We start from the raw sequence: 14,148 nt of genomic DNA, 5'->3' as shown, positions 1-14,148 counted from the left end.
AACCGAACCCGACTTGAACCCGAGAATGACCAGGCATGATTATAATCCGCAAATTATTGAGTTGAACCGAACCCGACTCAAACCCGAGAATGACCCGATTTGATTCTAACCCGCAAATTATTGACTTGAACCGAACCCGAGAATTACCCTAACCTGTGAAAACATGAATTAAACCCGACTTATTGTTCACCCGACCTGAATGTAACCCAATCTGTTATTAACCCGACCCAAACCCAATAAAAAGTATGACCCGACTCAAGCATTACCCAACCTAAACCCGACTTGTATAGGTTATGGAATTAATCTGAATTGACCCGACCCACTATTACCTACCCAAACCCGACCCATTTATTCGAATTGACAGCTCTAACCACATTGATTGGTCAAGGAGGGTAATCTAATTTGGAGTACTGTAGTATTTATTTACAAGTATTTACTCCGTATCACTTACCGTAATTGGCAATTTCACTATGAATAATGCACATTGCCAGAATCTGAATATTTTTAATCCACAAAATCCCAAATCTGAAAAAATGTTCCCGCCCAGAAAACAAAATCCCCCGCACAGTCAAAAATGAAAATTTCAATTTCATACTCGCCTCCATTTTCCTATGGTGATTTCAACCCAGAATCCAAATCTAAAACCAGAAATCCCACGATTTCATTTTCTCTCTTCAGACTTAAACCCTCCATTATTTCACCTTCTTCTTCCTCTTCCTCATCATTCAGGGAATGGTGGGATCTTCGTGTAATAATAGCTTCTCTAAAACAATATGTTCAATTTGTTACGAAGATCTAAAACCCATTGTTGAAGACCTTCAAGCTATCTCCATTTGCGGCCATGTCTTCCATGAACTCTGGTACTTCTGCATTTCATTTCAATTCATTAGTTTTTTTAATTTTTTAATTAGATTAATTGAATTGATTGATTCAAATATGAAATCCCTAGTTTACAGCAATGGTTCGAGTATTGCAAGAACTCGAAGAAACAGTCATGTCCAGTTTGCAAGCAGGGCTGTACCCAGAAAAGTGTGGGTCGTCTTTATTTTCAATCAATTGGGGATCCGATTTGTTCTCAATCTCAAATTGATACCCAGAAACATAGCAAAATTGGCGACGATGAATCCCCGGAATTGTTGCGTGTGGAGGTTAAACGATTGGAAGCTAAGGTTGCTGGGCTTAGTTCTGCTTTGGATTTGAATCAGAAGGACCTTAAACAACTCAATGATCAGGTAATTTCATTAATGGGTTTGAATATTTGGGAAAAATTTATATGATTATGGGATATAATTTAGCTTAACCTTAACAATTATATTTGAATTGCTCAATGTGGGTCCTTTAGGTTAAATTTCTGACTTTTTTTGAATGTTTTTATTAGCAACTATGAAGTTTAGTTCTTTTGGATTTCTTGTGTGCAACAGTGTGAGGTTTACAAGTTTACATAATGTTATTGAATTAAAAACAATGGACTGCTGCCTTTTTTTTTAGATGTTGTTTTAGGGGATTATAGTGCAATTTTGGTCTAATTTGGAGTACTTTTTATTTTGCTAAGATGGATGTTTCTAGCTATGTGTGATTGATGTTATTTGGAGTACTTTTCAAAAATGTATTTTGGATTTTTTTTTTGTTTTTTGTCTTGGAAAATTGTTGATGCTACTTGTTTTCATGTGTTGTAGCTACAAACATGCAGTAAACAGCTATCCAAAGAAGTACTGTTAAAGAATGAGGCCTTGAGGAACAAGGAGTGCATCCAAGCAATGCTTCAAACAAAATCTAGTGTGAGTTTTATCATCAATTTTCTACTGATACTGTCTTATACATCTACTTTTTGATTAGCATCTGGCTAAAGCATTGCTGATGTAGGATCTAGTTAAATCAAATTTGGAATGCTCAAGGTTGCAAGAGAAGAATTTGGCGTTAGTCAAAGAGATTGCTGCCCTGAAGCTGTTAGTAGAAGTGTTGTGTGAACATCCCATTAATTTCTGTTCCAATGTTAGTCTTAGCATGATTGTGTTAATATGTTTTTCTGGCTTTGTCTTTTGTGCTTAGGGTGTCAAATTGTAACTTGGAGGAAGAAGATATCGTGAAACTTGCTACAATTGGTCATGAAAGTAATGCCCAAGGTGCAATTGATGTACTCAAGAAGTCATTGGTTATTTGTAAGAAGTAAGTGATGAGTGTTGATTTATTTTTGTTCTGTAATATATGCTGATATGGATGTCTATGCGGCTATGCCTTTGTTATATAAAAAAGCCTCTCATTTGCTGTTTATGTTTAATGGTTTGGCCAAGTCTTGACATATGCTGAATGAACTGTATACTACTCTCTTCTTTATTTGCACCAGTAGATATTAGTAGATTTCATGTTGAGGCATGGGTGCATAAAGATCCTAGATGATGCTTTCTGGAGGTTAGGAAGTGCAAGTGTAGTTCTTCCTGGATATGCTGGAATTTAAAGTTTTGACTACATTGATATTAGATAGTGAACATATATCTCTAATGAATGTTTCTTATACAGTTATATTGTTACAATCCTTGCCTTTGGTAGTATGTTTGCATTATACAATGCAAATATAAATCTTGTAACGGCACTGTAAGCTTGGGAAATATACAAAGTCATTTGGCACCAATGTGGTTTGAATTTTACTGCATATTTTCAAGAACCCTTTACTGATTTCAAGAGGTTTGTAGGAGAACAGTACCAACTTTTGATTCTTTCCACAGGTTATCTTCTGTTTCTTTGTGTAGTAAGTTACAAATGTACAATGGCAACCCATTATAAGGGACACTGCTATTTGTTACTCTCGCCTATAATTTCATTACCCTTTCCCTTACATACTAGTTAAAAATCTGAATCTTTTTTTAAAGGCTTGTTTGGTGTAAGGGACAAATTGATTTTAGCTCTTGGCAGTATTGTTTTCGATATTGCTGTTTTCTCTTGGACTGTCTCTTCATCTTGAAGTATATATGATATAATTCGGGTAGTGATTTTTCCAAGGCATAATTTATTACTGCCTAGGCTAACATTGAAGAGTGATATAATTTTACCTAGTACAAAAGCCTTGGCAATTGTTTTTGGTGAGTTTCTGCCCATGAATCAGTATAAAATTGTCATGTTCTTCTTTTGAATCTAGAATATAAGTGTAGATGCAGTGACTTTAATTTTGTGTGTGTGTGTGTGTGTGTGTGTGTGTTTCCCCGTTCCACTAGTTTTGAATAGATAATTAATCCTTTGTCCAGCATACTGAATAAACATATTGAAATTTCATTTCCTCCCAGGAGCTACAATGAATTGATGGCTAAGTGCAACTCTTTCTGTAGGGAAAAAGCTCATTCACTGAGAAAGCTTGAGAAGGCAAAAGAAAAGATAGTAAAGCTCAAGGTAGTCCAATTGATCCTATTAGTGCTTTTGTTACAATCAGCAATAGTTGACTATTATCTGATTTTTTGCTATTATTCCATTGCTACTAGACAAGAGTTCAGGAACTGGAGTTAGCCATCGAAGCAAAAGATAATGAAATATTAAGGTCCTTAAAAGCTTCCAAGAAAAGAAATTGCAATGATGTAATCATGCCAAGCGTCAGTAAAAGCACAGAGCCTTCATATGCTTTCAAACATCCAACTGTTGAGCGAAAGGGAAAATCCCCAACTTCAGTGATTAATTTGGATGGAGAGGAAAATGATGATCCTTTTGTGGTTAAGGAAACAAATAGAGATGATTGTACTTTCCCCTGCAAGGATGAACTGCAGAAGTTGAAAACTGTGGATTCCCATTCGAAGGCTGATAATCAGAAGAGTAAATCGTTGGGGTTTGTTGATTGTGACAGTAATGAGGACTGGATGCAGCAACCAGATCACCAATTTGGGTTGTCATGTTCGGCTGGTCTAAGGAATGAAGTGCTTAATGATCATTCTGCTACAAAGGGGTTGCTTCTTCAGGATATAAGACAAGTTCAACCTTCATTTAATTCCAAAGCAGATACCACTGCTCCAATCCCTCTTGCTGAGCCAGGCATGTGGTATTTCTTTTTGCATATTATTAATCCAAATGCAATTATGACTTGAAGTTTTATTAATTTGCCAAAAGACTACAGTCAAATTATATTTTTGCAGCGTGAATCATATCGTTACACAACTTTTTATACTCATGTACTATTATCATTTCCTTTTTTATTTCCAGGAGATCGATGTTTTACTGGAGGGTTACTTGGACCAGATGGAGCAAACAGGTATCTGGGAAAATGGTGCAAGCGGCCACAGAACAAGTCATCTCTGGGATTAAGTCGTAATACTGATACCTTAATTTCAGAAGGAGCAGACGGAAGGGGTGGTAGGGTTAAAGTTCTGAGATCTCTTAATCAGGCTTCTATGGTAGGTTTTCTTCCTTATGATTGAATCCTTGCATAGACTTGTTTTTACCTGGAAATCTAGAATAGCCTGCCATCAACTTTCTTATCTCTTTTTCATATCTGATTGGATTTTCTATAAAATTCTTTGGTAGGGTTTATCATGAATAACTTGAGAGCATAGAGTGGTAATATGATAGCTTCTTCATTAGACACTACTTAGCAATGCATTCAAAATTTACCCCCTTAGAGTTGTGAAGATAGGATTGCTACAATCAACTTTCTGCATGAATTCTAGGTTCATTTACATAGATACTTGTGTAATGATCTAAATTATCTGTAGAGTTCCTAGCATATCTACATGATATACATATAAATAGTTTCCCTTGTTATTGGAATTAATAGTCTCATTATCCCAAAGATCGAAACTTCTATAATTAAGGTTCAAGTGGCTGTCTTTTTTTCATTCTCTGTCATATATGTTGCGAAAAGTAAAGCTATTATCTGTCAAGAATCAAAGGGTATGTGACTTTTGTTTTACATCTCAAAATAGTATAAATTACTAGCTGACTATATATTAGACTAAAGGATAAGTACAAATTAAAAGCTATAAAGAAGCAATGTGACTGAATCTTACAAAGATAAACGTTTCATTAGAGATTAATTAAAAAAAGTAGTCATATACGAAGTAGAAATTTGGGAGCATTCAAGTTCTATCCATTAAATAGGTTGGCAATAGTAGAAATGGTTGAGCAAGATTCATATGATGTCCTCCCTATAGTCAATGTTTCTGAATTCATATTCCCTCTTCAGAAGACAATCCAAATAGCTGTCCATAGCTGTGATCATCTGATCTTATATATTGGATTCGAGTAATTTCATTTCCATTTATTTGGAAAATAACAAAGTTAAGAATTTTCATTTATAGAATCTCAAATCCGAATGCACATTTTATCCTGTCCTGTGAATGCAGGATGCAAGAGACAGCATTACTTCAGCAAAGAGACTCAAATCTGTAACGAAATCAAGTGGTTTGCAGTCTCAAGGGTGTCTGCAAATGGAACATTTCTTTCAAAAGGCTAACAAATAAAGTCTCAACTCAAAAGTATTCTTTCAGCATCAGGAAAGAAGTTACTTGGTCAAGCCACAAGGTAGGTTCAACCCACCTGATCCTTGTATAATATTTGAAAGAATCAAACAAGCAAAGGTAGGGCAGATGTATTAGGTCTTTAATGTATACCAGGTAGTTTAGTATTTTTTTTTTTGGTCTAGCCATTCCAAGTCGCGCTTAAAATTCCCAAGGAGGACTGGAAGATTGGAGGGTGATTAATTGTCGCTTTCATTTTTATGCTTCCATTGGTGTGGCCTGTTGGGTATCTTGGGCATTTTGTTGGGATGTTGTAATGTGATTATTCATTTAGATCGACTTCTGTAAAAACAAATACTGTACTACTAGGTCATTTTGGAAAATTTGATGGTGTTATCAATTATGACGGATTGTGACAATGTGACAAACTGACAATAAGTTATTGGACTTGTTGAGTACGTCATATTATTTCCATGAAATAACGGGCATGTGAAAATTAAGAAGAGGTCAATAGGGTTGCAGTTGCTTGTTTTACATTGTCTCCTAACATGTGCAATATGGAAAATGAAGGATTCAAAATTCTATAGTCAATCTTATAGTTCACTTTTCCAGCAGTAGATGCTGAATAAGCATAACCCTTGTGTAAGAAGGCTTATTTTTATTCCTAAGAAGAGAATTTTAGAAAATACATAAAATTGAATTGAATTGAATGTTCTGTAATTAGAAGAGAGCAAGACTATGGAGGGTAGCAGGTGGTCCAAAAAAATACAGAGATACAGATGAAAAATCTCTTTTTGATTGGTAGATTACGATTGCCATTTGACAATGTATCCTACAAGTAAAAATGCAAGGTTCAATAAGATTGACTTCACAACTTATCTTGCAAATTCGTGCGAAATTTCGACAAGAAAAAGTAGATTTTGTGAAGTCAATCTTCTTTTATACGTTTTGATTACGTGTAGTCTAATAGATTAATACCCCTTTATACTACATTCGTTTCTAAATATTCTTAGCACTTTGTAGTTATTATACATGAACTTTAATGTTATATTTAACTATTAACACCATTGGTTTCGTGTGAGAAAAATTACAAAGAGTTGGTAATGCTTTGAAGTATGTAAATAAGGAAACTGTCAAACTTTTTAAATAATGGGTACAATGTACAAATAACATGACAAGTGTAGAGAACATCAAGTAATTAACAAAGGTAATACTAGATTTTGTTGATTTAAATTCATTACTAGTGTATTTGTGAAGCAGTTACCAATTAAAAATGAGCTTTTATTTAGTAAAATTAATTTTTGAAAGTACAAATAAAAGCGTCTTAATTTGTTCTTAAAAAGAATGCAGCTTTGTATGACTAAATTAATTGACGTTCACAACTTATAATAACGAGGATATAAAATATACTCCTTTTGTCGACCTCCCTTTTTTCAAGTCAACTAATGTTTGCATATTATTGTGTAAAACTTAAAAATTCACACTTTGTATCTAGTAATTTTGATCTAAATTTGAAACAAAGTCTTCAATAATAATTGGCCTCTTTCAAACTTTCAGTATCCATTTTCTTTATACTTGTCGGTTTTGTCTGCCATATTATGTGTTGATTGAGTTCTACTGTTCTAGCTATTAATGAGAGTGACAAAACTAATAAAGATGTATGCCTTTACTCTAATCTTTGTTAAAACTTATGATATTGTCCTAATAATAAAATCTAAATAAGCAAAAATAAACTTCTAGATTTGCGTACAATGGTATTGTAATATTGTCACATTGATTGGTTGGTATGTCAATTACATACATTTCAATTGAGAGGTTGTGAGTTCATGTATCAAAAATCTAGATTTGCAAGAGAAAAGTTAGATCCAGGTGTTGGCTACATAATTAGATCATATTTACAAGTGATCATATGATAGAAACAGTTAATTAGCGTTCCGTACTTGACTAATAATCATGAAAATGAAAATGAAAGCCACTTTTAAAAAGAACAAACTTTTAAAATAGGTAGTTTATATTGCTGCCAGCTCTATTCACTTGGATTTGGGAGTCTTAATACTCTTCAACAGGCATGACATGAGGTGGATATGAGTCTTTTAGACTGGGGAAAAAAAATCTACACATTATTAAGACAATAAGAAAATATGGAATTGTGTATTTGGTTAATTAATGGAATCATCTTTTAACTAGCACTTGACTACTGTTTCGGGTGAAAACAATGGGACCTTGTCGAAGGTCCGATGAAGTGGAGAAGACTAGATTCGATCCAAGTAATGTTGGGCCGAAGGTTTCCTGCACAGTAAACACACGTAAACTAGTCTCGGGGGTGTTGCCGAGGAAGACCCCTCCGATGCTAAAGTCAGTACAGTGCGTAGAAAGAGAACACTATGCAAGAGAATTAATTGCTTGAGGCTTTGCTTGAATGAATGTACAAATGTAATATTGATGGCTTTTATACCTCTGCATACATGGAGAAGTTGGGCCTTAGCCCAATTGGCTTGCCTTGAGGACTGATCTTTGACTTTAGCACAATTGGAGAGATGAACCTTGACCTTGGGCTTTTAATTGGATCATTTAATGCCTAAGCCCAATTGGACTAAATTGGACCCAAACAACTACTATAATAACAAATTTTCGTAATAGCTATTAGTTCATTGAACTAATAGTACTCGTTATTAAGACTTCAGAAACCTGATGTAGGGCTATTATAGTTCCAAACAAGACATTTTATAGAGGATGCCCAATTTCTCATGGTGAGAAATTGTTTCTCACATGATATTTTTGTAAATAAACCAACAACTTTATTCAACTTTATTAAATTGTGGAGCCTACAATAATGAAAAAGTTGTTGATTTATTTACGAAAATGCCATTATGAGAAACAAATCTGTTTCTCACCATGAGAAACGGAGAATTTTCCCTTTTTATAACCTTAAGAGCCACCCTCTATATTCATTCCACTTGTGGAATTTATTTTCAGAAGTGATTTGAAATGGTGGTAAGTGGATTACAACCTTCTATTTTAGTAATATTTTTTTAACTTGTCGAATCCAAAAATAATAGAGGACAAGGTATTTTTCATGAACTACCTGAGACCACTTGGGTGAATGAGATCCTCGATATACTTTGTCTCTTAACTATTATTTTAGCCAACAATTACAGACATATCTTTCGTGATTGATGCTCAATGCCATTTTAATCCTTTATGTGATCAACTAATGGAATTATATGATTACAAATAATTGTTTATGATCTCAGAATGCATCCTCACAAATCACAAAATGACATGCTAGATATTGAGAGATATAAAATAAAGAAAATCAAATAGAAAAGTAAATGAAACAAAAAGCAAAGCAAAAGTTGTTATTTAATCTATGGCCAATTGGCCATGCATGTAATCCCATAGATTAAGGAATTTACCACCAACATTAGGTGGCTTGTTATCACCTTAGGAATTTTCTTCATGAGGAGGGCTTTCTAATATTTATTTCTTCTTACCTTTTCAAAAATAAAAATTAGATGACTTGTTCTCCATGCATTATGCACCGCATATACTTCATATATTTCATTATCCAAAATTTTGTATAGATGTATTACCGAGTAATATGCGGTGCATTTTTAGAATCTTGATTTTTTCTTCTCATTAGTAGTTAAAAATATTTCAAGCATTAATTATATTGTTACACTAAAAAACGTGAAACTTTCAATATTATTAAAAGAAAACAAAGAAAGTAGTTGTTGATGAGACTTGATAATCCATAGATTGTTTGGGTTGGTTTGCTAAACAAAATATGCTTACTTTTTAGATATTCCGACATTCAAACATTTTTTCCTATATTTTCATTTTAATATTTGTAATTAGCTGACAAGAAAATCTCCTCAGATTAAAAAAATGCTACTGAAATTTAGTTGAAGTTGCTTCAGTACTTTAGCTTTATTTATTAAAGTTGCATTTGCTATTATAACTATAAGTACGTAACGGATACTCCGTAATTATTTAAAGATAAGAGAGTATGCTATAAGTAACATTCTAATCAAGTGTAACATACTAACATTGCATTAATATCATGAAAAAATTTACATTATGTTTAAAATTAGAGGAAGTGAAATTTTTTACCTTCAACTCATAAAGTTCCAACTTCTGCAATCCTTTATCCTTACTACTAGAGCTTGGTTTTGACTTTTGACCAACGTTGTTGATTTGTATTGTATAATGTATAGCATATAAAATCTTACAGATATCATATTGTACTAACTTTCATTTATAATTTTCACAAATGCAGAACTAAAAAAATTATGATCAAATAATAATAAATACGGAGTACATACAATAAAACAATGGCATATACGAGTATATTGTTAAGTGAGTTTAAATATTATTATTATGCTATTATAAGTGACTTTATTTCGTTACTCTCTAATTGTCCGACAGTATGTGTATGTTGAAGCACAATTTTACATATAAAAAAAAAAAAAAACAAAACAATTGATGTCACTCCAAGTAATAGATCCCACTTGACACTTGTAATAATGTGCTACTTCAAGTAATAAACTTACCAACACAGTGTTGACTCATTTAAAAAAATTTACGACAAATCTTAGTAGTATAGGATTCAAACCTATTAAGTAAGAGTGTTTAGGGTAAAAGTGCTTTTAATCTCTCTTCCACTCCTAAATGCGAATATGTGGTTCCTACAGACGTAGGTACCTTGCAACATACATTTATTTCGCGGAAAGAACATGTTGTACAAATGTAAAGAACGTAAGGCTGTAATGAAAAGAACATATTATTAAAAGGGTATTTTCATTTTTACCACCTTCAAATAATGACTTTGTCGAATTTACCACCTCAAAAAAAAAAACATTTACTTTACCACATCATAAAAAAAATTAAACATCAGTTTTACCACCTCATCTGAGCTCAGGTGACGGAAAACGCTTGTGGGGCCCAGTTAACTGTCACTTCCCTCCAATTTAATTCTTTTAAAATCGATTTCCCTCTGTCTCCTCCTTTTCTCACCTTCCACCTTCCATAATCAATGTCTCACCAAATTTCTCACTTCCTCATCAATTTTCGTCTCTCTCTCCTTTGATTTTTCTTGATTCTCACTGTAACTGCTTCTCTCTCCTTTGATTTTTCTCTTTCTCTCTGTAAAAACTGAAACCCTAGATCAATTTAGGTGGGGTAAATCGAGCTGGAACCACAAAATTGCAACACATCAGCTTCTCTTGTCATCTTCCACAGGGTGAGGGGACCAAAAGCTTGGTAATTTGCTGACAGAAATCGACATTCCTGACTACAAGAGGTACTTTAAACCCTTTATTAGTACATTTCGTTGGATTTATGGTTGTCAATTGGGGTAAAATATGCCTTTTTTGGGAATCTGTGAATTAAAGTATTATAAACCCTAATTATGCGAATCTTTGACTGAATTAGAGTGTGCATTTGTTAAATAATTAGTTAATTAGATTTACTTGTTTACTGTTAATTTAGTGCATAGTCAATGTGAATTGCTTTTACTTGCTGTAATTGGTGAATTGGTTGTTGTTGTTTACTGTAATTACTGAAATTGGTTATTGTTGTGTGTGCTTTTGTTGGTGTTGTTACAGAATGGACACAATGGACTTAAAAATTACAGTAGGGGGTGCCTTTATACCTTCTTTAGCTGGTAAAAATAGGAGGGTGTTAACTTGGGATGGTGGGTGGGTTTATTGGATGAGAAAAGTGGAAAAAATAAGATAGATGTACACTTTTTGAGGCAAGCAGCTATACATGGGTTTGTGTATGTGAATGTGAAGGTTCCTAGGGGGTTTAGTTACTGGTATAAACAAAAGGGCAAGTCTTGGGTGAATGGTAAAAGGGAGCTTGTTGATGGTGAGGTGAATGGTTTCCTAGAGTCTGTGAACAAAGAGGGGGCATGTGAGATGTATGTTACCAGTCATGAGCCAATTGAAGGGACTAACAAAACACCCTTCAAATGTATAGCTGGGAATGAGCTAACCCCTGCACAAAGGAAGGAACTGAAAAAGAGGTTTGGTGGGCCTAAAGTATATAAACCCAGCCCAGAACTTAGTAAGCCCACTGAAGAAGAGCCATTTAGGAGAAGCCCTAGGTTAAAAGGCATTGTTATACATGACAGAGAGGCTGAGGAGAGGCTTCCTAGGGCAGAGAAAGTGAATGCTAATACACATAAAGGGAAGGGTAAACTCACTGCTGCAGATAAGGGTAAGGCTAAGGTCGGGGATGAGACTGGAAATTTTGCTAATTTAGTGAGAAAAATAAAAGAAAGAGTGAGGAGCTTAAGGGATGACAGTGATGTGTTTAGTGATGAGGATGGTGATACAGAGTCTTCTGATTCTGAGTTGAGTGATTTTGAGTTAGAAGTTGATGAGGGAGAGGAGGACTTATACTCTGATGATGATGAACAGTGGTTGAAGAAAAATTTAGACCATATTAACAGTGAGGTGAAAGGCAGTTTGAGGGGAGTTACTGAAGGAGGGGATCAAAGTGATGATGAGGACACAAGGTTTGACATAGAAAGAAATCTACAGAAAATTGAAGTGAGGGTTGAAGAGGAGGCAGCTTGTGGTTCTGATGAGCTAAAGAGTGTGGAAGGTGATTCAGATGATGATCAGGGTAGTGTTACTTGGTTTAACCCTGAGACAGACTTTGAAAGGGCTATCAAATTTGTAGTTGGTCAAAGGTTCAGTGATGTGCAAACAATGAGAAAAGCTTTGAGACAACATGCAATTGAAAATAGGTATGAGTATTACCTTCTTCACAATGATTCAAAGAGGCTAACAACATATTGCAAAAGGAAATGCAAGTGTGTGTATAACAAGAACAGTTGTAGGATAGTGAAGTGTACATGTAGTAAGGGTGTTAGGTGTAGGTTCAAGTTGTATGCAACAAGGCTTGTGAAATCAGAGGCTTGGCAAATTAAGACACTAAGGCTGAAGCATAGGTGTGTTAGGAGTAAAATGAACAACAAGGTGACAACAGAGTTCCTTGCTGACAGGTACTTGGAGGAGTTCAGGGGCAACCCCAGATGGAAGATTAAACAGATTCAGGACAGGGCCTTGAATGACTTGGGGATCAAAATTACATACTCCAAGGCTTGGTTGGCTAGAAGCAGGGCAAAGCTTATAATATATGGCTCTTCATCAGAGCAATACTCAAAGGTTTGGGACTATGGGAAGACACTGCTGAAATGGAACCCAGGGAGTGAGTGTAATGTGGTGGTGGATGATATTAATCAAATTGAAAGACCAATTTTTATGAGGATGTTTGTGTGCTTAGCTGCACTTAGGGATGGATTCATTTCTGGTTGCAGACCAGTAATTGGGGTGGATGGGTGCCATCTAAAAGGGGCATACCCTGGGCAGATCTTGGTTGCAGTTGGAAAATATGGCAATAATGCCATCTTCCCAATTGCTTGGGCAACTGCAGAGATTGAGAACAAGGACAGCTGGTGCTGGTTTCTGAAGAGCTTGCTCAAGGCACTTTGTGTGTATGACCAAGGAGATGGCTTGACTTTTATGTCTGACAGACAGAAAGTAAGTGGGTTGTGTTTGTGTTTAAATTACTTTTCTTTATTTGAATTTTCTGTACACTAACTTGTTAGTTTTGCCTTGTGTGTAGGGTCTCATAGAAGCATTTGCAGATGTGGCCCCCAAAGCTGAGCTCAGATTTTGTGTGAGGCATATTTGGTCAAATTTCAAACTGAAATTTCATGGTGCAACTTTCAAGGAATTGTTCTGGGCTACTGCTAGGGCAAGCACTCTGGTAAGCTTCTATTTAGGTTCTTTTATGTCAGTTTTATGGTGAACTATAATGTATGCTAGGAACATTTAGTTTTGCACATATTTGCATGTCTTTCTATTTTGTGAAAACTGTATGTCATGTGTCTATGTTGTGTTGAATGGTTGTCATGTGTGTGGTTGTATCAGTTTGAGTTTGAAGTTGCTATGGAAAGTATCAATTTTTTGGATGAAGAAGCATACCAGTGGCTGTCAAACATTGACCCCCAGCACTGGTCAAGGCATGCTTTCTCTACAAACTGCAAGTCTAACATGTTGTTAAACAACATGTGTGAGACATTTAATGCAGTGATTAGAGATGCCAGAGACAAGCCTATTCTAACTCAAATGGAATGGCTTAGAAGATATATGATGAAGAGGAGTAATGACAAATGAGAGGCAGCAAAGTCTTGGGAAGGTTTACTAACCCCATTTGTCAACAAAGTCTTTGATGGGTTGGAGAAGTATGCCATGACATGTGAGGTTACAGCTTCAAGGGATGAAATTTATGAGGTGAAATACAAGGATGATCAGTGCATTGTGGATCTGCAAGAGAGAAAATGCACTTGTTATAGATGGGAGTTGACAGGAATACCTTGTGTCCATGCATTTGCTTGCATAATGGACAAAAGGGATGATCCTGAGTTGTATGTGCACCCACATTACTATAGGGTGACATACTTGGTTGCATATGAGAACCCAATACAGCCAATGCCTGGCCCTAAGAATTGGGAAAAGGTCAAGCTCAGACAGCCTTTGCCACCTATGCTGAAAGTGCAGCCAGGAAGACCTAAGGCAAAAAAGAGAAAGCTTGAACCAGGGGAGGGCACTTCTGCAGCACGTGAGGGCAAGAATCCAAAGGTGAAGAAACAATGCAAGAATTGTGGTGGGTTTGGCCACTTTGCCAAAACATGCAAGGC

General features: G+C 35.3%; 1 protein-coding gene across 1 annotated transcript; it reads left to right on the top strand.

The window, feature by feature from the left end:
- Positions 1-437: 437 nt before the first annotated feature.
- On the top strand, positions 438-5,936 carry LOC110714516 (E3 ubiquitin-protein ligase TRAIP-like). The gene is made up of 9 exons (XM_021893049.1): positions 438-860; positions 950-1,232; positions 1,677-1,778; positions 1,864-1,946; positions 2,050-2,166; positions 3,279-3,381; positions 3,471-4,011; positions 4,180-4,370; positions 5,319-5,936. Exons 1-9 carry the CDS (start codon positions 733-735, stop codon positions 5,433-5,435), a joined length of 1,665 nt encoding a protein of 554 aa, XP_021748741.1. The 5' UTR covers positions 438-732; the 3' UTR covers positions 5,436-5,936.
- Positions 5,937-14,148: the final 8,212 nt, after the last annotated feature.

The sequence above is a fragment of the Chenopodium quinoa genome, unplaced genomic scaffold, assembly GCF_001683475.1.
Source record: "Chenopodium quinoa cultivar QQ74 unplaced genomic scaffold, ASM168347v1, whole genome shotgun sequence".
In the NCBI taxonomy this organism is placed as follows: domain Eukaryota; kingdom Viridiplantae; phylum Streptophyta; class Magnoliopsida; order Caryophyllales; family Amaranthaceae; genus Chenopodium; species Chenopodium quinoa.
The sequence above is the reverse complement of the archived record's forward strand: the minus strand, read 5'-3'. Positions and strand labels throughout refer to the sequence as shown.

Bases quoted from the DNA above. Each gene is read 5' to 3' on its own strand.
- LOC110714516 (XM_021893049.1), top strand. From the start codon at position 733: ATGGTGGGATCTTCGTGTAATAATAGCTTCTCTAAAACAATATGTTCA. The intron at 1,947-2,049 runs GTTAGTAGAAGT...TTTTGTGCTTAG, and splicing joins GAGATTGCTGCCCTGAAGCT to GGTGTCAAATTGTAACTTGG. The intron at 4,012-4,179 runs GCATGTGGTATT...TTTTATTTCCAG, and splicing joins AATCCCTCTTGCTGAGCCAG to GAGATCGATGTTTTACTGGA.